The sequence below is a fragment of the Monomorium pharaonis genome, chromosome 1 (genome assembly GCF_013373865.1).
Source record: "Monomorium pharaonis isolate MP-MQ-018 chromosome 1, ASM1337386v2, whole genome shotgun sequence".
NCBI classification, from domain to species: Eukaryota; Metazoa; Arthropoda; class Insecta; order Hymenoptera; family Formicidae; genus Monomorium; species Monomorium pharaonis.
Genome location: NC_050467.1, coordinates 28,894,947 through 28,921,445, shown reverse-complemented (window position 1 = coordinate 28,921,445; position 26,499 = coordinate 28,894,947). Strand labels below are relative to the sequence as shown.

At 36.0% G+C, this 26,499-nt stretch overlaps 1 protein-coding gene and 1 long non-coding RNA gene across 3 annotated transcripts; one reads left to right on the top strand and one right to left on the bottom strand.

Moving 5' to 3' along the window:
- The first annotated feature begins 11,150 nt into the window (after positions 1-11,150).
- LOC118644410 lies at positions 11,151-18,739 on the top strand. Of its 2 annotated transcripts, XM_036282944.1 has the most exons (5): positions 11,151-12,482; positions 16,619-16,810; positions 16,901-17,261; positions 17,366-17,560; positions 17,636-18,739. In XM_036282944.1, exons 2-5 carry the CDS (start codon positions 16,785-16,787, stop codon positions 17,933-17,935), a joined length of 882 nt encoding a protein of 293 aa, XP_036138837.1. In that variant the 5' UTR covers positions 11,151-12,482; positions 16,619-16,784; the 3' UTR covers positions 17,936-18,739. The 2 variants fall into 2 exon arrangements, with proteins under 2 accessions (XP_036138837.1, XP_036138832.1); XM_036282939.1 differs by lacking the exon at positions 11,151-12,482 and having other exon boundaries at positions 16,176-16,810; positions 17,366-18,739.
- Positions 18,017-20,387, bottom strand: LOC118644411. The gene is made up of 3 exons (XR_004962223.1): positions 20,245-20,387; positions 18,774-18,887; positions 18,017-18,101 (listed from the first exon to the last, which is right to left on the bottom strand). It is a non-coding gene; the product is annotated as an uncharacterized LOC118644411 (long non-coding RNA).
- Between the last annotated feature and the right edge of the window lie 6,112 nt (positions 20,388-26,499).

Below are 26,499 nucleotides of genomic sequence, written 5' to 3'. Positions count from 1 at the left end.
AAAATTTATTCGCTGTATCCACGAATGCGTTTTTAATACTCTCAACGGTAACGTCCCACTCGAACGACGCGAAAAAGAACGACTGTCGAAATATAAAACGACCCTACGACGTATCGCAAGAAAACGCGGTAACTGGAAGTCTAAAAGAAAGCTATTGTTACAACGAGGAGGATTTTTACCCTATATTATCGTCCCCATATTATCAGCTTTATTATCTCATTTTATCGGAGGGTAAAATCACAGAGCGATGGAAAGAGCCAAAAAAATGGTCTTGATTTCTACGGAAAATCTCGAGAGAATGCAACGACAACAGTCGCATCAGCAACAGCAACTGTCAGCGGAACCAATGGAGAATGCTGTTGCAAAGTTCAGGAAACATCGCCGGAGATAATAATTTTGTACGAACCCCTGGAACTCCGTTGACTCGGCTCGATGCGGAGATGAGTCGCGTGCTTAATTCATCATGGCCACGCAACATGGATGAAAGATGGAAAATGTACAAAGAGGCACTTTGGCGGTATCTTCATCTTATCCAAGTAGCGCAAACGAAAAGCCATTCGGAGTGCGAATGAAATCACTAGAAAACCGCAATGATACGCGAGCTGAAGAAGGAGACGAGGGTGACGCTGACGACAACGACGACGCCAATGACTACGACGACGACGACGATTCAACGATCGTATTTCACGAAACTTCGCCAATTTCCGACAAACACCCTCCGACTAGTGACATAAATACTGTAAAGGAAAAAACCCAAAAAGTAATTCGTAATATTCATGTGTTAAAAAGTGTCGAAAAAATATTGGAAACGGTCCCGAAAACTTATCGCATACAAGCTCGTATGCTAATGCGTCATTTGTAAGACAAAGCGGTACCCGACAGATTAAATTGGGACGAGAAGGGTATCCTGACTATAGATGGCAACGTCGTGAAAGATTCCGATATAACCGAACTGATAAACGACGCGGTGCGTGAAAGAAAAACCGTGAAAGCAACGGGAAGAGATCAGTTCGCCCGATTACTGCGTAGCTTAAATACACGTACGGCACTGGTGGGAAATAAAGAGTTATTAAAAGCAGCCTACGGATCTTCAATAAACGTGAGATCACAGTCTTTTGTGAGTTCCACGCCTAATATAATACGTTCACCTCCAAAAAGGCGCTTACTCAATTGGAGTACGGTGAAGAAGCAATAATGTCAGAACTTGAAAAAATCTATTACGATCCGACGCATTACGCGGGTTATTCCGCTGTAGATAATCTAACACGTGCTGTTAAACCAGATTTTTTGCGTAACGAAGTCACGCGCTGGCTCCAATCACAAGACGCGTACACGCTACACAGACCTTTACGGCGAAAGTTTCCACGTCTGCATTACAATGTAACAAATATCGACGACGTGTGGGAAGCCGATTTGATCGAACTGCGGAATCTCAAAAGTTACAATGACGGATATTCTTATCTACTCGTGATTATCGATGTGCTCAGTAAATTTGTCTGGGTAGAGCCGTTGCGGGACAAAACGAGCAATAGCGTAATAAAAGCTTTTCAACGTGTACTCTTGAGAAACGAAGGACGCTCACCCGTATACCTGCAAACGGACAAAAGCAAAGAATTTGTCGCGTAAACAGTGCAAAAGTTTTTGAAAGAAAACGGTATCCGTTTTCGAGTAACGCGTAATCCCGACATCAAGGCCGTGGTCGTTGAACGTTTTAATAGGTCGTTGAAGGACAGAATGTGGCGGTACTTTACGCATAAAAACACACGACGTTACATTGACGTTTTGCAAGATATCGTTTGTGCGTACAACCATACCCGTCACTCTTCCACCAAAATGCAACCGACGATCGTGACGAGAGAAATCGCACGAATCGCACGTGAAAATATATTTCATCGATGGAACGTTAAAAATCAAAGTCGTAAAGCTAAACACCGCGTTAGGGATCTCGTTCGCGTCAGTAGAGCAAAAGCTACCTTCGAGAAAGGATATGAGGCAGGTTGGAGCGAAGAGATATTTCGTATTCACCGTGTTCTCGAGTGGTGAAAACCTCGCGTATATGAACTGAGTGATTTAGCGGGTGAAGTCATAGACGGTATTTTTTATGAACAGGAATTAGCTCGAGTCGAGAAGAATTTGCGGGAGGACGAGTTTATCGTCGATCGAGTAATAAAAAGTAGAGGCTACGGGAAAAATAAGCAGGTGCTGGTCCACTGGCGTGGTTATCCCAGTAAGTTCGACAGTTGGATACCTACTTCGAATTTAAAATCACTCTTCAAGATGCGGGAGGACCAATTTTACATCGTTCTTCCGAGCAATAACAGTATGCGACATTTTCCGCATAATAAGACGTCATCTTTCACCACTCAATTACCACAGACTTTATTTTTGCATGGCGAATGGGAAGTCGGGCTTAGTGAGATTCAATTTTCTAATACTTTCCTCCACACAAATCACGACGAAAACACCCTCAAATTTGTCGATATTGATCCGAAGAACAAAGACAAGAAAGACATTAAGTTAACATCGACTGAAGCTGTAATACCAAATGGTATTTACAAAGATATCAAGGAACTTTTTTCCACAATTAATTCCGCTTGTAGAAAGGCCGGCTCGCATTTTCATTTTGAAGCTCGTAAAGAGGAAGGATTTAAAACTTTTATCAGCCTCGAATGTGCAAACAAATGTGAAAAAAATTATTATTTAAACGTTTCCGACAATCTTTTGAAAATACTCGGTTGCGGAAACATGCTGCTTTCCAAGAAAGGATATTTTTGCACAGAGCTCACGGCATTGAAACCTAATTCCACAAAAGATTTCTATACAGCAAAATTTTTTATTATTAATAAACCTGATTTGGCTTTCTGGAATAAAGAATCTCATAGTCTGATACGAGGAATCCCCGATAAAATGTTCGTTTATTGCGATATTTGCGAACATTACATAACCGGTGATGTCAAGTCTCCTCTTCTTCGAATAGTTCCGATACCCATTGGACGTGTCTAATTACACGTACGGTGCGAATCAGACGACAAATTTTTCTCCTCCACATTACATACCTTTACGAAAAACGAATTTCCGTACGATCGAAATAGATATAAAAGACGCACTTGGTAAAAGTATATCATTTCAATCCGGAACGTTAACGGTGACGTTGCACTTTAGACGTTATCAGTAACTTGAACGTTAAAAGTAAAAATTAATAAGTCATTAATATGGTACCAGAGAAGGAAGAATATTAAAATTTCAGCAGACGGCCGTGGGGGAGGGATACCACGAGTTTTCGTCGGTTCGCCATATCAGCGCGGATACGGAATCGAGAGTTTTCTCGGTGGATTATTCAGAAAGGCACTTCCTTACTTGAGTAAAGGTGTACGTGCGATCGGTAAAGAAGCTTTACGTGCAGGTATTAACGTGATAGACGACGTTGAAAATAATACTCCTTTGAAGGAGGCACTCAGAAATCGATTCAAAGAATCTCGAGGAAATCTCAAAAGAAAAGCAGAAGAGAAAATTAAAAACCTAATGAAGGGATCGGGATATAAAATATCGTCGAAAAAGCTGCCGCTTCAGTTCCCCTTCGTTAGTCACGCTGGTCGCTTCGCGGCAACAAAGTCGGCATCGTGTAAACGTCGGACAAGCAAAAAGAAAACATCAAAAAACAGTAGGCGGAAGAAAAAAACGGTTAAAAGATTGACGAAGAAAAAGTCTCGTTCGGTAAGAGGCAAAAATAAAAAGACTTCCACTACGAATCGTCGTCGTCGTGTTAGTAAGAAGCGTGGAGTATTCGATATATTCTCTTAATTCACGTCAAAAGTCTCTGCGCGAGAAATAAGCATGTCTTTTCTTCACACTCATTCCAGCGAGTGCTTAAAGAGTGAAATCGATCTCTTCTCGTTACCTCCCACTCAAACCAGCATAGAGAGTTCGCAATGGATTTATTACAAGCCTGTGACACCACTCGCCGATGATGCACCTATAGAATTTGTCATACCCGTTCACGGGGAAGATTACTTAAATCTCACTCATACCATGTTAAGTATTTGGCTACGCGTAGAAACCACTCTTCTCGCCGGTGGGGAGAAAGATACGACACCCAGTGACTTCATACTCAAAGTAGGCCCTGTAAATCATTTGTTACAGTCCATGTTCAATCAAATTGACGTATATTTTAATCAGAAACTCGTGTCACCTCCAAACAACGCTTAGGCGTATCGTGCATACATCGAGGCACTATTAAACTATGCTTTTCCCGCAAAATCCTCTCATCTGACAGCGTGTCTATGGGACACTCACGTAGATTCCGCGGCACCAAATAACGCTCTCGTGAGACAAGCGCGTTATATTCAGGCAGGACAGGAGTTAGATCTCTTAGGTCATCTTCACTGCCACGTTTTTAATTAGAATAAATTTTTAATTAACGGAGTAGAAGTTAGAATGAAACTCGTACGCTCGAAAGATTCTTTCTGTCTAATGGAATCTAGTTAATGGAATCATTGGCTCAAGCGTCAAGCATCTTTTAACTCAAGCTTCGTCGCGACCGCGCCGCGAAACCTAAATAGAATCGGAAAAATAAAATTTAGTCGATTCTTACTTGCGACTCGCGTGCAAGCAATTCGCCATTAATTCGGGCAATTTTCCTTTTGACAACGCGGCCGCAGCCAACACGTGGAGACGCCGCCGCCATTTTCTCCATATGGGCTATACTCCCACCTTCGCCCAGGCATCATTGGGGAGGGCCCATAGCTTGTACTAATGGAGGAGCGTTGGTGCATCGTGACCTTTGAGTATATATATATGGAGGAGGAATTGCTATGGTTTCATGTACACCGAAAGTGTGTCCAAGATCTGTGCGAGAAAGAAAGGTATATCATGATACTCGCTTTCTCTGCGCATGCGTTAATAACATTATCTGCACCGCAGTTTCAACACTTCTTGTGCACTTTTGTACTTAATTACGAATTGTATGTATGTGTGAAACATACAATGCCAGCCATTGTACATATAGCGTTTGATGCATGCGCAGAGAGAGCAAGTATCATGATATACCTTTCTCTCTCGCACAGATCTTGGACACACTTTTAGTGCTGGCATTCCTGCTCCATGTATATATACTCAAAGATCGTGACGCGCGCGGGGAGAATCGACAGAGAGATGGATATATTCTGTCTTTTTTTGTGCGAACAGGTTCGTAACTATACAATCTGAGGCCCGATTCTCGAACTCGTACGAAAAAAAATTTCTTACAAAGATAACACTATGCATTCATTAAGTGGTACATAATTTAGAATCTAAAAGATGCATGCCAATCAATGAATGCACAGTATTACTTTCGTATGTAAAAATTTTTTGTACTAATTGTAACAGCCCAAGGCCCAAGTAGGCACCAAGTAGGTAGGTTCGTACCTGTCGTACCGCTCGTATGTACGCTTCTTTTCTTCTAGAAAACGGAGGTGGGAATGTCCAACACGAAAAGAGACAGAATATATGAGAATATATTCATGTCTCTGTCGATTCTCCCCGCGCGGACTCCGGCATATAGCAATGGCCCCTCCATTAATACAAGCTCTATGGGAGGGCCGAATGACCACGTGCGCATAGATTTCTCGCGCATAATTACTAAATCTTTATTCGCCGTGACCTACGTCTCATAAAATACGAGCGCTATGAATCCGCTTTCTAGGGAAAATCCACGCGCGCTTTTTTCCATGAAACCTTATGAAAGTTGGAGTGAAACCGTTGCCGTGTTCTTCTACAAAAACCAAGAGACTCACGCCATTATTTGCGACGAGTGCTATACGCGACATAGATCGCGTAGAAACCACGTTATACGAACGCGTCTACCAGCACTACGTGCATATCAGAACGCGAACACGCTACGAGAAATGCTCCGAGTATTGCGTCGTGTTAATTAACAAACGGCCGTACCACACGTGCAACAGATGCACATCGATTTGCTCCGGTTTTCTTAATTATTTAGACGAAACCGGCGACGATCCTTAGACTCTTTCGGAACCGATAATCACTATTATCCAAATCGTCACTCCGGTCGTCGAGCGACACATCGGGCGCGCATTCGATTGGTCACGTTTTCTCTTTTTCGTGTCGAGTCTCCTAAAAGAGTTCGGCCTAGACCGTACACATTTACCCTTACATACCAAAGGTACATGTGTTTCCTAATCCGACCTGCCTCGTTTACCTGGAATCTCTATTGGGAATCTACTATCAAATGCCTGGCCTCTCCATTGTTCGTACACAAAATCGAGGCAACGAATAAAGGCAACATTTTTTGTGAAACATGTCACTCTCAACTACCAACCGGCAATTGCTCAAGATATATATAAAAGTATCAACATCAAGAGGTTTTTTATACGTCGGAAACCGTTACGAATATTGTATAAATTGCCAATTACGATTATCCAGTCCCGCTTCCGTGCGCGACTGCAGAGAGTGTATAAAAACTCTTCGGGATCTCCTCGAATATCTGGAACGGTCTGGTGAGGGCCTTACAATTCCGAACATCCGACCACGGTTTTGATAAACGAAACTACCGTCCAACGTCACCTTCTATCCCCCCTCCGTTAGCGGAGAAAATAAAGCTTTTTTTATGTTTCATTAAGTAAGTTACCGCTCGACTTACATAAATTTTTGCCGCTGTTACATTGCGGCGAGTATAAGGTAAAGCCTCGGATAAGAAGCCATAGTTTCTTTAAAATGCAACAAACGTACTTTCATTTTTATTATTTTGTAATAGCGTTTGGTATATTACTTTACTGAAGCTTGAAGTATGTAAAACTATCGACATTAAAAAGAAATACTTAATAAAAACTTTTTATTATCAAAATATTAAAATATGAACATTGGCCATACATATTTTATGTACTTAACATTTATAAAATAATAAGACTTATAATTTTACATATTTAGTTTTATTGTCACATATTATCACATATTTAATTTTATTATTAAATTTTTAATATTAAATGTTCACATAAGTTTAGGATCAATTTAACTCATTGTCACTACTAAAAAAAACATGATATATCACATTGAAAATATTAGGTGCATAACTTAATTATGTTTTTTATAAAATATATACATAAACATTTACCCCGAAAAGTTATGGGCTATCTTGCTTAAACTGTTAGAGAAAGATAATCATAGTATTAATTTAAAGAATAGAAAAGGAAATAAAAAATATATCTACACATTGCAATTTACATACTTTTGTTACGTGTGTAACGTTCATTGTGACAGCACAACTGTAATTTATTCGACATTGTGGCAATTTCTAATGAACAACTTTACGTCGTAAAAAACTTTACAGGCAGACAAAAGTAAAAACGAGATATAACATCCACAATATCGTTATTTCGAATAGCTTATGCACATGAACTATAGTAAATATCGATTATCTTTGAAAACAATTACGAGAACACATTATTTAGCAATTATTAAAAAAATTATAGCCATTTGCCATTTTTTCCGTAAAGCCGTCATACCTTAACTTACCCGGATATGCTCGGTAACGTTGCCTTCTTCGTGACTATACTAGGGATACGAAAATCGGGGGTGGGGGATAGGAATCTTTTAAATTTTATTACGCTGGATTTCTCCACTCCGTGTGGCTATTCTGTATGAGGGGTGATAATTTCAGTTATCGTAACGACGGTCGGCTCGGGGTTATTATACGGTTTGTCGCCTGTTTCGCGTAAATACTCGAGAAATCCTTCGCGTATTCTAATGCACGTATTACAATCTGCGTAGGCTCGCGTCAGGGGAAGAATAATGCAGCATTCAGAACATTCTTCGAGTCGTACCTGAGTCCCAATATGAAGATAATGACGATACACGCAATTGAAAAGAGTGGATTTGGAGTGGCCCGTGTTGTACTCGTCACAGAGAATAGGTAATATTATTTATACGATTCCGATAAAATAATGATACGCTGCAGAGCACGGTCTCGCTCCAGTCGTACGGTCGCTGGCTTATTACTCAAATACGAGGAACTAGTAAATGACGCAGGCACATCTTAAATTTTCATGCATTGTGTTATGAATTATTTGCATTCGCAGTATATTGTTTTAATTCTATTGTTTCGACAAAACGAAAAGATGCCAGGATATTACTGATGGCGTCATCACACGTTTGGAAAGATGGCGGCGTCGGTAGCGTGGGTGATAGCGTCACCACGTGTTCGGAAAAGATGGCGGCGTTAGTGGCGTCGTTGACGGTATGACTGCGCGTCTCAGAGAAAATGGCGGCACGGATAGCGTGGATGATAGCATCACCACATGCCATAAACGAGATTACTTTTATTAATGATCAATCACGAGAAAAATGGGATTAATTTGTACGTCGCTGTGAAACGGATGAGATTATTAATTCACGAGCAATATCTTTGTGATCGGAAGTTCCAAAGGATTATACTCGCCGACACGTGGCTAGAGGGAGACTTCGCAGTTAACTTGTTGTTAGCGTTGTTAATTAATAATTGAGATGGTCCTACCTTTAGGTGAACTTCTCCCTTGTTGGCCTGCGTGCTTTGATCGTTCTTCGTGAATACTCTGGGCTGTGCTCCTCTGGTTGAGAAAATACTGAGATCGGCATGGATGCGGGGAGTTTTCAAGAATCACTCACTTTGATAATTGTTAAACACTACGCGTATGTTTAAACATTAATAAGAAATACAAATAGTTTGCTACGTTACAAAGAATTAGTTGCTTATTCACTACTTTTGGTTACACAATGAAATGGTAGAACTTATAAATTGAAACTCTCCTAAGAGAGGTTAACCGGGCGCTAACGCGGAGAGAGACTAAAACGAGTCGGAGTTAGGAATAGAACTGTACAAGCGGCTTCGCACGCTCCGGGCAGTGCGGCCAGATTTTGCCGGGTTGCCCGGCCACGCTAGGCCGACGCATGCGCTTACGAGTTAAATACAGTAACGTATTACAAATTTACGCACTCTTGTGACTACACACAGGCGCGCGTGGATAAATAAAGATTAAAATATTTATATAATGATGAAAATACATTTTTTTGTAAGTAAGAAAAATATTTTATTAGGCAGAAATTATTATATCAATATTCGTTGCAATTAAAGGAAGAAAAACCATTAAAAATCTCAACAGAATTTATAAAATAAAAATTACATTTTGTGTTTAAATTAAAAGCATATGTTTAACGAAACAAGTTATGCTTTTTTTTACAAAGGGGAAAATCTTCATACAATATTTCTTAGGCCGATAACCAAGTGGTCCTCGACTCAAGAAGGCAAAGACACTCGAATGCCAGTATCCGAGTAGTGTGAGATTTCATGTAAGGTACATCGCTAAACATTCTACCTTCATGACGTATTCACTAAAAACCCTTCATAAATTAATCTACTGCAACCATTGTAACTACTATAACTACTATAATAATAGTTATAAACTATTGAAATAATAAAAATAATAATTCTCATTTATATTGATTTTCTATGAAAAATATTTTTTTTATTTGTATTGTACGTATTGTGATTGTAAATAATACAATACAAATTATCACATACACACACACACACACACACACACACACACACACACACACTCACACACACACACACACACACACACACCACATATAATTATTTGTGTTGTAATTGTAAATAATACAATAATACAAATTATCACACACATATATATATAATTTTATGGTTCGGAAGATATTGGTACCATTTTGGAAATAAAGGTATATATGGGGACATTTGTCACATATTGGGTCCGACCCGATATTTTTTTAGACAAAAAGTAATTTGCCGGGACCGGTGTCAATTTGTTTTAAGATATGTAATGTATAAAATCAGTACCAAATTTTCTTTGATAGATTATACATTATAAGGACCGGTACCGGTATTTTAATATATGCTATGTAAGAAAAGAGGACCTTTCTACAAATGATTCGTTTTATTAGATTAAATCATATCATTTCTGTTAATGTTGTACATTTTTCAACAAACCGATGACCATTTATTTCAGATGAAATTCAGATTTGTACTTTTCACGCGATAGATAGCGTCTATAAGAGTTGACACGGCCACGAGAAATGTGCATTCGTGTCCGCGACGAGTTTCACATGCGTTCGTGAAACTCGCCGCGAAATTACGTGTCTTGATTGGCGATCGAGTTCGTGTCGTCCGCGGCGTCTTTCACGGCAGTTCGAGATTAATGACATGTTGACGTGCGCGAGGTTAGAGACGAGTTAGTTTTTAATTTTATGCATGATTTGCATATTACATCGCGAATTATATCGTGGAGGGAAATACAGCCATGCCCAACTTGAAGATCAGTACAACACTGCGCTGTATAATCAGATAAGTCACACAAAATTTTCATTCCTCGTATGGAATAAGCATTCTAATATAAGATTAATACTTTGTGTTGTTTCATTTTCAGTTTACATCAAAAGAAAGAGAAACAGAAACACTTCATCTGAACCTAAAGAAGAATAGAAGGAGAGAAGAGAGTGAACGAGTAAGGAAAGAGAGATATAATTAATCTCAAAGCTCAGAATTTACACCCAGCTGATCTGCCAATGTCATGGTCACAGGCTGTAATATCGGAGATATGTTTATATGGATGCCAAGGATCATCTGTACGTTTTAGTCTATTTAATAACTGTCAAACATTTTATACGATTCGGATACTTATATGAATAAGGCACAGAAATGTATCGATAAGACTCTTAGTCAAATAATAAACTAAAAAGTAAGTATTTAAATACTTTACTGATTCCAAACACGTCATTGGCAGGCTAGATAGGTGACCTTATAGTCTGTATACTTTGCTGTAATTGTTTTAGACAAGATTGTATGCTTTTCACCTATTCAATACATTGCAAAAGAATAAGCCGTTTATTTCATTCTATCATTTTTTTGCAAATTTCTACTACACAGATATTATCAATTAAAATAACATAATTTGAATGTTTTATTATACTTGCAAATACCAGTTCAAACGTCCAGTCTTCAGACAATCTTTTAAAACGTTGAATGGTAATATTATTTTATCCACAAGGTACCTTTTATTAATGTTTTTAAATAATGTTTTTTAATTATCCTAATGAAAACTAAACTCAAAAATTTTGATAAAAATGTTAAAAAAATAATTATATCGTCAGTCCTAAATCAAGAGGCACGGTAGTGCCTCGCGCCAAGTGTATGCGCAGCGAGGCACCACCGTGCTTCTTTTACGCGAGACGTCGTTTGCGAGAAGACCGTATCGGATCTCAATAACGACTTAATTGATTGATTTCTAAATAGGCTTAATGGATAGCTTACATCCGATTTATATCATAAAAGTGTTTTTATTTTTCCGCTATATGACTTACGAGCGGAGGTATCGCGATTAGAATTTTTCGCTCAAGAGTAAATTTGGTTTAAGAAACGTCGTAGCCATCATCATCATCATTATTATCGTCGTCGCCCGGCGCCTAGGACGAATGGTGGGGATTTGTACTGTTGTATCCTCCTTTATCTTTTGTGCTCACACATTTGACAACAAGGATGAACGATGCACCATGCGCCATGAAACGGAACGTACCATGTGTATCGTGATTGGTGAAGATAATCGAATCCGCGCCGCCGCGTGTCGATCGAGTGACAGTTCGAGGTTAGAGACGTGTTGACGCGTGCGAGGTTAGCGGCGAGTTAGTTTTTATTAGTGTTATGCATAATTATGCATATTACATCGTGGAGTACATCGTGGATTACATTGTAGAAGGAAATTTGCATAATCAGATAAGTTATACAGTTTTCATTTTTGTTAGAATAAATAAACTATTCTGAGATAAAATTGATACTTTGTGTTATGTTTCTTTTTTTAGTTAAAAGAAAGAGGAAGAATTACAAATCTTATAAGCCAATTCCAAAGAAGCTGAAGTTGACGGAAGAGCAGCAAGAAGCGTATAAAATCATTAATACTACAACCTTACAAAGCCACTAGTTCTACGTTATTTACAAAGCTACTAGTATTGGATAGTATGAATGATTTGTTCCAGTCAAAATTGCTATATGGTAAGAAAAATTTTCATCATACATTCACAAAGATCACATTCAAAATTTTAGTTATTGTTTAATTAATGCTCTTGAAACATATAATCATATGCCGACTTGACAAACTTGAGAAGTTTCCGTGACAGCCACGCTTTTGTTCACTTACGTAAGATCAATACTTTGTGTTATTCTTTTTTAGTTTTAAAAGAAAGAGGAAGAATTAGAAATCTTACACTATCAAGGTGTATCTTAGACTTAAACCAATTTTAAAGAAGCTGAAGTTGACGGAAGAGCAGCAGGAAGTGTACAAAATCACTAATTCTACAACATTACTTACAAAGCTACTAGTTCCACAATGTTACTGACAAAGCTATTAGTACTGGATAGTAATAATTTGTTCCTGTTAATACTACACTGCTCACTATTTAGTTTGGATTTAAAATTCCTTATGGTAAGAAAAATTTTCATACATTCACAGATCATATTCAAAATTTTACAGTTATTGTTAATGAATCTATTTTGTTTTTACTTAATGCTCTTGGAACATATAATCATGTGTCGGCTTGGCAAACTTGAGAAATTTCTGTGACAGCCACGGTTTGTTCACCATTACAAGCCGGCACATGATTATATGTTGCAAGCGCTTTAAGTGAAACATGGACAAAATAGGTTTATCAATAATTGTAAAGGAGAATAAACATAATTTTAAAAGTACAATTATAATTTAACTACAAATAAAAAATTGTGTTATTATGTATCTTTTTTGAATGCATGAAGAGAATTGCATTAATTATAATAAATTGTTTCGGGATAGATATTACTACACAATATTATTCTCCCTTCCTCCCCTCTCTTTCTCTCTTTCCCTTAATTTAACAATAATACTCTTTCTAGCACAATAATTATAATTTATTTATACGTGTAAATAACAAATATGTGTAAATTGTTTACCATTACAAGCCGGCATATGATTATATATATGTTCCAAAGCATTAAGTGAAACAGAAACAAAATAGGTTTATTACCAATAATTGTAAAAGAACAACATAATTATAAAAGTACAATTATAATTTAACTACAAATGAAAAAAATTTTTAATGTGATTTTTGTAAATGCATAAAAAGAATTGTATTAATTATAATAAAGTGTTTCGGGATAGACATTACTACGCAATATTATTCTCCCTCCCTCCCTCTCTCTGTCTCAAATCCTTCTAGCACACTTATTATACATTTATATTTAAGAAATTAGAATATATTTAATATTCCAATATTATTTAAAGTGATGTTAACTTTTAAATTGATAGTATATGTAATATTTGATTTGAGCACGTTATTACTTGTTTACAATTGGTACATTAAATGTTTTAATTCTTTAACACGTTAAGTCTCACACAAATTGATTGGTGTATTAATTTTACAGAAAAATTTACTAAAAAAATACATAAGTTCTTCTTAAAAAATAGATCTCTATATACATAAAAAATTTATTTGTTTTACATGCAACAGTAATTCATACATTCACAGATCACATTCAAAATCAAAATTTTACAGTTATTGTTAATGAATCTATTTTGTTTTTAATTAATGCTCTTGGAACATATAATCATGTGTTGGCTTGGCAAACTTGAGAAGTTTCTGTGACAGCCACGCTTAGTTCACCATTACAAGTCGGCACATGATTATATGTTGCAAGCGTTTTAAGTGAAACATGGACAAAATAGATTTATTATCAATAATTGTAAAGGACAATAAACATAGTTTTAAAAGTACAATTATAATTTAACTACAAATGAAAATTTTTTTTAGTATGATCTTTTTTGAATGCATGAAGAGAATTGCATTAATTATAACAAATTGTTTCGGGATAGACATTACTGCACAATATTATTCTTCCTTCCTCCCCTCTCTTTCTCTCTCTCTTTCTCTCTTTCTCTCTCTTAATTTAACAATAATACTCTTTCTAGCGCAATAATTATAATTTATTTATATGTGTAAATAACAAATATGTGTAAATTGTTCACCATTACAAGCCGGCATATGATTATATCCGAGCTTTGATTTTAATTATATAATATTTAGAGAAAGAATTACATAAAGAGAGAGAGAGAGAGAGAGAGAGGGAGGGGGGAGAAAGAGAGAGAGAGAGAGAGAGAGAGAGAGAGAGAGAGAGAGACATGCATATATACGTACATATATGCACATATGTATATGTGTACATATGTATATGTACAGACATTACTACACAATGTTATTTGCCTCCTCCTCTCTTTCTCTTTCAATTTAACAATAATACTCTTTCTAGCACAATAATTATAATTTATTTACATGTTAAATAATTTACTTTATGTTCCTTTTTTTTATTTTTTCTTATTATTTCTTAACTACTAATTTTCTCTCTCTTTTTCTCCCCCTCCCTCTCTCTTTCTCTTTTCTTACTCGTCCACTCATTTTTCTTTTTCTATTCTTCTAATTTAGATTCAAATAAAGTATTTTTTTTATTTTTTTCTCTTTCTTTTAATATAATAACTATATAATTTTTTAATATAATAAAAATAAACCATAACACAAAATATTAACTTATCCCTGAATACTTATTTTCAATAAAAAATGAAAATTTTGTATAATATACTTATCTCATTGTATCACACATAGTGTTATACTAATCTTCAAATTGGACACAGCCGTATTTCTATCTGTGATGTAATAGGCATATTATGAAAATGAATTAAAATGTAAATCAGAAAATGTAATTAGAAAAAAATGAAACCGATATAACTTTGTTTTGTTATTTCAATTTAATCTGAATCTTGATCTTTAATTAGATATGGACTTTAAAATTGTCTTAAGGATCTTCATATATATATTTAAAAAAAAAGAGATATCTGACACTACAAAATGAGTGAAATCCCAACAAAATTACCTTTTTAAAAAAAGGTATAAAAAAGCGCCAAGTATACGCGCGCATGAAACGCCCTCAAAAATCTATTTTTGTACAAAATAATTTTAATTTGGCACTACAAATGTACAAAATTTTAATAAAATTTTCTTTCCCCCCCAAAAACAACAAATAATTTATTTTCTCTACAAAAGTAATGATATGAAGAAAATGCGCCAACCATGAAAATGGATGTTCATACAAACTAAAACATCCACTTTTACAAATAATTATTTGTACAAATATTACAAATAAATATTTTAATACAAATTTTACTACAAAAACTTGGCGGCGCTAAACCGAATAATTTGCTTTAATACAAAATTGCTTTTTTACAATTTAACTTACATAATAAAATAATAATTATTTAAAATTACAATTTTTTACAATCACAATGGTATTATATACGCGTAACATTATACACGTACACATGAGAGAGAGAGAGAGAGAGAGAGAGAGAGAGAGAGGAGAGAGAGAGAGAGAGGAAGAGGGAGAGAGGAGCGGGGAGAGAGGGAGAGAGGGAGAGGGGAGAGAGGGAGGAGGGAGAGAGTGGAGAGGCTTGAGGGGAGAGAGGGAGAGAGGGAGAGGGGAGAGAGGGTCAGAGAGGGAGAGAGGAGGGAGGGAGAGAGGGAGAGAGCACTGAGCAGGGACAGAGGGAGTTTGAGAGAGATGATGAGAGGTCCGCTGAGCCTCCACTGGAGACGAGAGAGAGAGAGAGAGAGAGAGACATATTCGAACATACGCACGCATAAGGCTCGATTGTTCCAACTTCTTTATAAATTTACCTATCAATATATGTTTGTCTATTTATTTAAGAAAATAAATGAAGATAGACACCTACCTGGTAGATAAGTTTATCAAGAAGTTGGAATAACCGGCCCTAAGAGACTCAGATATTAAAAATCGCTTCCTTATGAACAAAATTATATACTAACACACATATACACACACGCACGCACTCAAATCAGATGCACGCACAAAAGAAAAAGAAAGAGAGCTGGTAAATTATTCGGTTTAGCGGCGCCAAGTTTTTGTAGTAAAATTTGTATTAAAATATTTATTTGTAATATTTGTACAAATAATTATTTGTAAAAGTGGATGTTTTAGTTTGTATAAACATCCATTTTCATGGTTGGCGCATTTTCTTCATATCATTACTTTTGTAGAGAAAATAAATTATTTGTTGTTTTTGGGGGAGGAAAGAAAATTTTATTAAAATTTTGTACATTTGTAGTGTTTTGACATTACATCGAAAAGAAAAAGTATTCGATATATGACCTTACGTAATTGAGAACAATTTATTAATTGTTTATGTACCTTAAATTACATACATACTTTGAAATAATATATGTATTATGCACAAACATTAACTTCACTTCTAGGAGTGAAGGAGCTTATCACTCTTAGGAGCTTAAATTAGTTCTGGTCATTTTTTTCACTTAAAAAGAGCATTTATTGAGAAAATTGCTACAAGTTCTTTTAATCAAAGTATTTTCCATAATTTTCTACAATCTTTTCCCATCTTTCTGGCAATTTGGCGATACCGTGTCGATAAAACAATGTCGGTTTTGAAGCGATCCATTCATCTATCCATTTTTGCACTTCTTCAGCATTTCGAAAGCGTGTACCAGCTAGGTCGTTTTCTCGCAGATATTACGAATGTAATTTCCGCAAGGACATACAATGTAGAGCTCGGTTAAAAATAAAAAATGGAAAATATATTGTCAATGGAACACATAATCATGAAAAACCTGTGCTTGATCTCGGAGAAATAAAAAAAGAAATCGAAGGATCAAAAACATTCGAAACAACAAGAATGATAAAAAAGAGAATAATTTCCAAGTGAGTAAGAGGCGATGAAGAAGAAAACAGTAAATGCTGTTATGAAGATAGACGATTTATTATTATTTATAATTTGGAATTTGTATATAGATATGATCATTTGCTAAACCTGACAACTATTGGTAATATGGAAAAAGCCATTGAGCGGAATAGAAAGCAAAATCTGGGATGCAATCCAAAAAATCTGAATGATTTATGTAATGTATTAAAAACACATAATTGGAAACAATTATTAATGATAGACCTAGCAGATCATTTCCTCGTTGAGTTTGTCCTAAAAAATAACTGCACAAAAGCAGTTATTTTTATTGATAAAATCCTAATGGACATATTAAATAATGAAATAAACGAGGAAAGAACAATTTATGTTGATGGTACTTTTGCGACAGTACCTCAGCTCACTAATAATAATTGTCAATTGTGGACGATTCTCATGAGACATAATAATAGAGTAAGCAAAACAATTCATTAGTTTATTAATTAATTATTTACTTCATTTAATTGCAAGACACTTTATTTTCTATGTGAATAAATGTAATTGCTTTCAAATTTCAGACATTTCCAATTGTCTACGGCATAATGGAAGGACGCAAAACAGAAAATTATATTGACGTCTTGAAAAAAGTAGTGGATATTATCTCATTAACACCTGCTACAGCAATGTCCGACTTTGACAAAGCTGAACAAAAAGCTTTGAAAACAGTTTTTCCCCACGCTAAAGTTATTGGTTGCTATTTTTATTATAGCCAGGTAACAAAGAACAATACACATAATAATAAACATAAAATGCACATAAATTTTCTTTATGTTGGTTTCTTCTTACAGGCGTTAATAGATAATGCTGACAAACGCGGCATTTTAAAAGGAAGTGATAAAGAATTAGGTTGGGATGCAACCAAATTGTTGATATATCTGGCTCTTTTACCAAAGCAATTAATAGAAGAAGGGTTTTACATAATAGCCAATATTATTTTTGACGGTTGCATAAATGTACAACCATTTATAAATTATTACAAGGACACCTGGCTAAATGGCTTTAAGCCCGGTACGTTCTGTGTTTTTAGACAAAAACACAGAACGAATAATATTTCCGAACGCCCTACCAGGAGCTTAAACAGAATCTAAGAAAACATTCAATGTAAACGTACCATTGCAAATACTTTTCTTTCCAGAATATTTATGCTCTTCTTAAAATTCAATATTATTTACAGCTTATTTAACCGAGCACCAGAAAAATATTTGTAGCTTGACGAGGCATCCAAAATTCTGGGCGAGATTAGAGCGCGATAGCCTGAAAAAGAGAGGACGAATTAAGAAAAATCTGGACAGAAATAGAAGAAACAAGCGCAGCAAATTTAAATTTAATGCTAATTTTAAATAAATTATCAAAACTTATCGGGAAAAGAGAAATAAATTAATAAATACTATAATTATTCTCTATTTTTCTTTAATCTTTCTTCTTTTGCAAAAATAAAAACAGTGTAGCAAGATTAAGTATACAGCATCACAAGTCATTGCGATTCCTTGATTTCTTTCATTATTTTTATAAGTTTCATAAGACTCTTGTATATGTTTTATTTACAATATGTCAATAATTTTTTCAATTTTTTTATTTTCAATCTTGCTATATACACTGCATGTCTTAACTTTTGCGAAAATTTGTAAGACCTGTAAAAAATTCTTTATATATAAAGTTTGACGATTAAATACGATATAATATATATAATATATTTAATATGTATAATTACACATACTTATGCAGCGGTTAACCATTTTCTTATTAATTATTAATATTTGTTTTCAATTTTGTGTCAAACAAATTGTTTTTTTTATGAATCGATTCTCGAAATTAATGAAAGAAAGAATCGGTCCAACAACATCAACAATTACAGTGCGCATATAAATAAATTATCTTCCACTTTATAAGAATTTTATAAGAATTAACTATTTATCTGATATTTACCTATTCTCCATGTACTTCTTCCTAATTCATTTCTTATAGGTTTCATTCTTCAGTTGACGATTAAGACAAATTGATTCGTTGATTCGACGTTTATCTATTAGGCATGTCACAAAACTGAAAAAGTAATATTGTATAATTACATAATAATAATTTATTTACTTTTATATATATATGTACATATGCCCAGACAGCATACAATATTTATATGCTAAATATTCATAAATATTTATTTCTATTTATTTTTTAAAAATATATTAATATTTTATACATTTTATAAACGTGAAGTAAAATTCAACATATTTTTTTTTTCAACATATTATTAAAATATATACTAAATGTTTTATACAATATTTATGATAAATAAAAAAATAAAGATTTGTATTAATATTTGGTAAATGTTCAGAAATATGTCATAAATATTTTTATAATATTTGTTTGAGATTCGACCGTTAACAATAATGTGTTCTGATAAACATAAATATTTCTTGTTTCCCGTCGTGAGATGTTGTCGGGAATTCATCATCTCATCTCGCCGAGCCGGAGTGTGGACCCGTGGACGTCACCCGTACACGCCGTGATCGCGTGAAGTACCGGGCCGATCAGCTGCTTGCTCTTCTCCGATATTCTCCTCCTAACAACGAATATCGGGGGAGAGTAAGGCGCGTTACCAATTTTCGGCGCGAAGTTGAGTCAGTCTTGCGCCTGCTCTTGCCCGCCAAGCCTCTCTCAGTTCTCTCTAGGTTTTTTTGCATTTTTTCGAAAAACCTAACGTTCACTACTCGGGGTATCCCTCGGCTCAATTATCAAACGACATCGTTCTATTGTACTGTGGAAGTGTCGCGACTCGCGAGTGCGCGGTGTTCATTGCGACTTTGCGGGAACCGACGGTGATCTCGCGCTCGCGATCGAACGTCTGCCTCGCGATCAGTCCTGCGGTCTCGTCCGCGCTCAAGATATCCGTCCCGTTGGGGCGTCCTGACACGCGCCCGGCAAGATATCCGTCGCGCAATTTAAAGGCAGAAAAGACCGTTCGAAACGAAGATTTCCGTTCGTTTGGGATTGGCCCGTCGCTCCCGCATGCTCGCGTTCTCCGTGATTCGCGAGAAATTTATAGTAAAGTGTATTTGAAAAATAAATGGTGCTTATAAGTGTGAAACAGAAAAATCCTGCCTTCTTTCTTTTGTGTTTGTGCCTCCTCCAGCGAGTCCGCGGATTCGCGCAACACGTTCTCCGCGCTCAATTCTGAGCGGTTTCGGCCTCTAGCGCACACGGTTGCCGTCGGCAAACGATTTCGCGCGCACAATATTTATAATTAATCTTTATGATCTGTTCAATCTAAGATCACAAAAATATTTATGAAATATTTTGGTAAATATTTATTAAATATTCAAACAATTATATTATTATAAATATTTTGTTAATATTTTATAAATATTGTGTGCTGTCTGGGTATAAAACACCACTTTTTTACCTTGTTAACCTATATGCACTTTATAATGTAATGTTTTCAATTCTTGTGTTATTTTTATTGATGTGTTACAATGTCTTTAACATTTATATTAATAAAATATTTATTGTTTCACATATGCGCAACGTGCACGCATATGTCAAAATGTTTCCGCAGACACAACAGATTACTACTTACACAATGTTACCAATCCGCGGAAATTAAATTGTGTTGGCTAGGGGTTTTCGTTACTACAAACAATTTTCCGTCTAGTTTTATGGGAATTGTCGTGTAACCTTTTTTACATTTTTTAATTATTTACTTTTTTGTTTTTTAATTATATTTATTACATTTCTAAACATATTTATATATATATTTATATCTTTATAATTTTAATATATTTATATTTATATATATTTATTTATATTTTTATGGTTTAAATAAGTCGAGTTTTTAACCATTTTATTTAAAATATCTTCAATGGATGGCGTTAAATCCGTATAAAGGTTCATGAGCGCCAATCCATTTAAACGGTTTTCACAAGTTGTATTTCGTAAATAGGTTTTCAAACGTCGTAACATGGAAAATGATCTCTCATTTTCGCAAGTAGACACAGGTAAAATAGCAAAAATACGTAAAATAGTGAAAATATTTTCGCAAATAACCGGATTAGAGTTATTTAAGGCATCCTCTACGTTTTTTAATGGACGTTTTAACATTTCCACTTTTTTTGCCAGATTTCATATTCATTCACCAATTGTTCTATGTTGCATTGCAAATCAGCTTCATATGTTTAAAAAATGTTTTCCAAAAGATGTAAGTTATGCCGACTATCTAAGGATGAAGGTTCCAATAGAAACTGAAAACTAGATAAAAGCTCTTCATGACTGAGAAACCTTTCATTCATTTCCATAATAAAATGGTCGAGAAAATTTATAAATATCTTTAATTTGTAATAAGTTACCGGAAGTTGATCTTTGGATTGAAACCTAGGAAGTTTTATTTCAATTTCATGTTTCTCTGCATATGCACTAGCTTTTTCATATAAAGTTTCGAATTCAACGTCGGCATTTTTTCTAATTTCGCTAACTCTTTGAGTTACAATTTTTGCATATGAAATTGCCTCGCATAAATCTATTTTAGGACTTTGTAAATATTTACAAAGATTACTTGAAAAATCAAAAACTCGATTAATTGTTAGAAGAGTTATTATAAATTCCATATTTTTCATAGATATTAACAAACAAAATGCTGTAGAAGATGTCTCAGAGGAGTTCCAAGTAGAACTTATTTTATGCAACGCAATCAATATGTAATCAAAAAGCTCCAAACAAATGGAAACCGAATCATGTCCATCTTGTTGCACAAAGTTGTTTCAATTTAAAATGTGTAGATTTTCGGTTTAAATCAGCTTTGATTTCTTCTTGTAATAAATAATTTCGTTTTGGAGAATTAAAAAAGGTGCACACTTTTTTAATAATTCCCATGCAATGTTTAATTTCTTCCATTTTACAAGAATCGGAGATTGCTAAATTTAGAACATGTGCTCTGCAGTGCACATACTTTGCCAAAGGATATTTGTTCAAAATATACGTTTTAACTCCATTAAAATTTCCACTCATAGAAGCAGCACCGTCGTATCCTTGTCCTCGAATTTTCATTGGATCAAGACCCAATTCCATCACAGCTTTTAAAATACTATTAGCTACTAAAATACTATTACTAATCCTTCTCCCGTTAAATCATGAATGATATAAAATTGTAAAAAAAGTTCTTCAATTTGCATCTTTTGATTATTAAATATTCGAACACAAAAAGACATTTATTCTTGCATTGCTATATCCGTAGTTGCGTCTATTAAAATCGAAAAAAACCCGCTGTCTTTTATTCTCGAAATTAACTTTTTTAAAATAAGTGAATTGCAAATTTTAATTATCCTATTTTGGATAGTTTTAGAGGTATATAAAGTTGTTTTGTTTTGAATTTGAAATGAGTGGTACAATTCCTTATTGTCTCTAATTTTGAATTTTAAAAGTGCTCTAAAATTTCCATCATTTTGTTCCGGCTCTATCTGTGGATTAATTCTACCGTCATCTCGATGACTTCTTAAAGGTAAGCCTTGTCGTTCACACAATAGAATAGTCTCTATTATCGGTTTTAAATATTGTCGATTTTTCTCGATTTCTTCTTTTCTTTATTAATTTGAACGCATATCGTTTCTTGTTTTTTTTTCGACAATAAAAACAGCAGATTCAAGCAAGGATTTCTTATGATAGTGTAAGTCCTCATGACTTTTAAAGATCTCAAGACTTTTTTTCCAATTGCGAAAAGATTGTTTCACCAACTGTTTCAATTCTTGATTGCCTTTTCCAGCAGATTTAGGACCAAAAATTACACAATATTTGCAAAATGCTGCATCTTTTGCCTTAGAGTAAGAAAGCCATTTAAACTTATAAAACCATGAGTATTGAAATCTTAAATTTCGCAACTGTGGATTTTTGGGAAAAACAAAATCTTGATTAGGTGCATAAACATTGTTCAAAGCGTCCACCTTTTGAAATATATCTAATTTTTTACCAAGAAACACAGCAATATCGTTTTCTTCAGAAGATTCCGGAACAAAATTTGAAGTTGATGAAAATGAAGAAGGCAAGCAAGAAGTTGACGGAGAAAGGGAAGACAAACAGGAAGTTGAAGTTGATGGAGAGGGGGAAGGAAAATTAGAAACTGAAGAGGAAGATAAAGTTGGAGGAGATTCCGAAGCTGAATTTTCATCTTGTTTCGATTTTTTTAAAGAAATCGATGATTGTCGTATTTTATTTCATTTTTTCTCAATCTTATATATATCTCAAAAGGCTTTAATGCCGCAAGAGATGTTGAAAAATCTCGAAACGCAAAGAAAATAAATTTTTTCTGTCCTGACAAATAGACTTTCTATGAAGCTTTCTACGCAAGCTGAACTGAGCTAAACAGAACACGAACATCTCTCCGCTTGTTTTTTCGCCAAGGCGCGATAGGGATCGGGGGGCCAGCGCGCCAGCACCAAGGTACTTTCGATGGTGGGGGATACGCACTCACGTCGAGAGTCGAATTCGTGTCAATTAAATTTGGACCGTCTCAGCCGCATTCGTCGCGGGCACCGCTACTCGGATGTTAGAAGGAAAAAGACATCCATCTCTTTTTCTCCAAGTCATCCACGAAAACGAGCGCTCAGCGCGTTGACGATTGACGAAAGACCTATACTCCCCCTCTCCCTGAAGATGATCGAATAATCGAATGATGGAAGTGGCTTTTATGCCACCCATGAGATGCCAGTAATAGCGCGTTAAGTTTAATTAATTTTACCTAAATTTTTTAAACGGATCTAGTAAGACTGATTTCTTTTAATTCGCAAGGGGGGGGATTAACCCCCCCCCCTAGAATCCGCCAGTGGACATTATTATAGAAGATGTAATAAAAAGAATTCTGCTAAACAAAGGTCTATATTGATAAAATCAAGACAAATTGCAGGCCAAATTCACAAACCTGCATGTAAAACTCTTCGACAACGCGTTTTTTTATTTATTTATGTTGTATATCAGGGTGAGGTCCCATAAAGTGGATTACGTGGAAGCGGAACGAGCGGATCACCAATCATCGGATCGTTCTGATAGAACCCTTTTAATAATTCCGTCAAAACGGTTCCGTGATTAGTGTTCCGTTCGTTTCGCTTCCGCGTAATCCGCTCCATAAGATCTCACCCTCACGTGCTTGACCTTCAGCTTCTACAATAAGAGATGATCGCGTTACAAGAGTTATAAGATATTGTTGTACCCCTCGTTGTGAGTACGATTTTGGGATCGCTGCCAGAGATCTCGCGAGGAAGGTATTTCGTCACATACACCGTTATTTGTCTTGAACACTTTTATTCTTGTATTCAGTTACAATAGTTAGATCGCGACCCCGCAAGGCAGAGTGTCGCGTCTATGAACTTGTTGTCCACGACCCCGCAAGGCAGAGTGTCGTGGTGGTATATTTAGTATAAGTTATCTCGGCGATACACGACCCCGCAAAGCAGAGTGTCGTGTGTAGTCTTAGTTTGTCTACTTCGGATTGACCCGATCCTCACCTTCTTTCGCCGGTTTATATATCCGATAATTCGGTAGTTGGATCGAAAGAAGGGGAGGATTGCGTGAGGGCGTAAATCGGTCAGTATTCCAAATTATTGCTTAGACAGCAAGTGCTGTCTAAGGAGCATTGCGCTAATTGTCGAGCGGATTGCGCGAAACCTCGCGCGATGCGCTCGATGCTGACTGCAGCTGACCGACTTACGTCATCGTGTTACTGACACCTTATCGTTATGAGTGTGTCACTCATAACATCCCTCCCCCCTGATAAAAAGAAAATGAGGGGACTGAATTTTCGCTGTTAGCTTAAGGCTGTATCGGGCCCTCGTATATCGGATTGCTTATGAATTTAGTTTTTCTACGCTTATTAACTATTACAATAATAATTACAATACTAATGATTACTATGCTTATTAGTGTTGCTGATCCCATTGGATATGCAATTGTCTCTATAAAGTTAGTATTGTTCGTTTGAGACGTTATTTCGTCCAAACTTTGGCTGAGTGCCGTTAGTTCGTTAGAGTCTTTTATAACTTTTTGTAACTGCGGTACCGACACTGGTTTTAGTCTTCTTTTATCCTCTTCGCGGAGTCGCGAGAGATTGTAGCCGGGCACGTGGGCTACGATCTGGTGTGTTATCTCTTGTTCTGGTGCTCGTAATATGACGAATCTTGAGGTCAGGGAACATCCAGCATTCACTGTTATTTTGCCCGATCGATTGAGGGTATGCTTTTCTTCTTGTTGATCCGTGCAGGTTAGTGTTATCTCCTGCTCTTTTGCCGTCGAAAATATCCAAGCCCTTGGCTCTGTTAGGGCTATCCAGATAGTTTCGTTTGTTACAAGGTGTCGGGTTTCGCATTTTTTATCAGTTATTTCTATGTAAGTTTGCACTTCGCAAGGTGCATTTTCTTGCACATGGTAGATAGGCTGACCTTGGTCGCACGTGTAGGTTTCACGTTCCTGTACACATGTGCTTAGTTCGTGTTCTTTTAATACGAGGTAGTGGCGATTAGCTTTGTCAATTCCCAATGTTGGGTGTGTAATTTTCGCTATTGTGAATACGTTGCCATGCTCGTGTACAGGCAGTGGTATCACGTTGACGATATCGTACTCTGGTTGAGTAATCATTGGAAATTTCAGGATCGTATATACGAAGGGGCTGTTGAAATATGCGCTTGTTTTTACATATTTTACGATGGTTCGCCAGTTTCCAAGTTCCACCTTGAAAGGGAAATGCTTTTCTTTTGCCAGCTGTAGAGTGGCTTCATCCAATTCCTGGATTATTTGATCGACAGGCAGTAGGTGCGTCATAATGGTTGCATCCCGTGTGTGTGTGAGGTATTCGATGATGTCCTCCATGTCGTTGGTTAGATCCATTATTATTGCATTGATGAGTGTTAGGTATTCATTGATTTCTTCCCGTAGTAGGGTGTCAGCTTGCTTTTGGCGGATTTGGTTTGCAATTTTGGCCAGCAAATTTTCGTTGTAATTTAGTGTTTGCTCGAGGGATTTCAAGTGCCCTATTGTGCCGTTTATTATCTTTAATTGATTTTTTATGACGTGGTTATTTATCCTTTGATTGTTTTGCAGCATTTTCATCTGCTCTTCTATTCTGCTTGCGTCTTCGGAGTCCATGGTCCCGAACAAGGTTTTTCCTATAGTGCCAATGGCGTTTATTAATCCTCGTTTGCTTCTAGGGTGTTCATACATGGACATTAGCCGTATCATCGTCGCCATGCCTTTTGCGTTTTCTTTACGTAGTATTGTTAGTGTGTTTTGGCACATCCTGTTGGTGCTTCCTGTTGTTTTCTTGCAGTATTCTTCCGCTCGTTGGATGTACTCTTGTAGTGCGTGCCATCGATGGCTGATGCTAATAACGTCAGTCTTGATCACTATTTTCCACGTAGATTCTATTAATTGTAGTTTTCCGATCTTTTCAAAGTACATTCCTGGCTCGTGTGCAAATTTTTCAATTTTGCATGGTATGGCGTTTTTTGTTTCCGCTACTCTCGTGCAGCTCCACGTGAGGAGTCCCCTGCAACGATAGTGTAATTTTATGCGGGTTTTTATTTCATTATCACATTTTAATTCTATCGCCGTTGATGCGACTTTCTTCAGTCCGCGTCCGTCAGTTCTGTCGTCTTTACGGTCTTTACGTTGTGTTTCGCGTCAT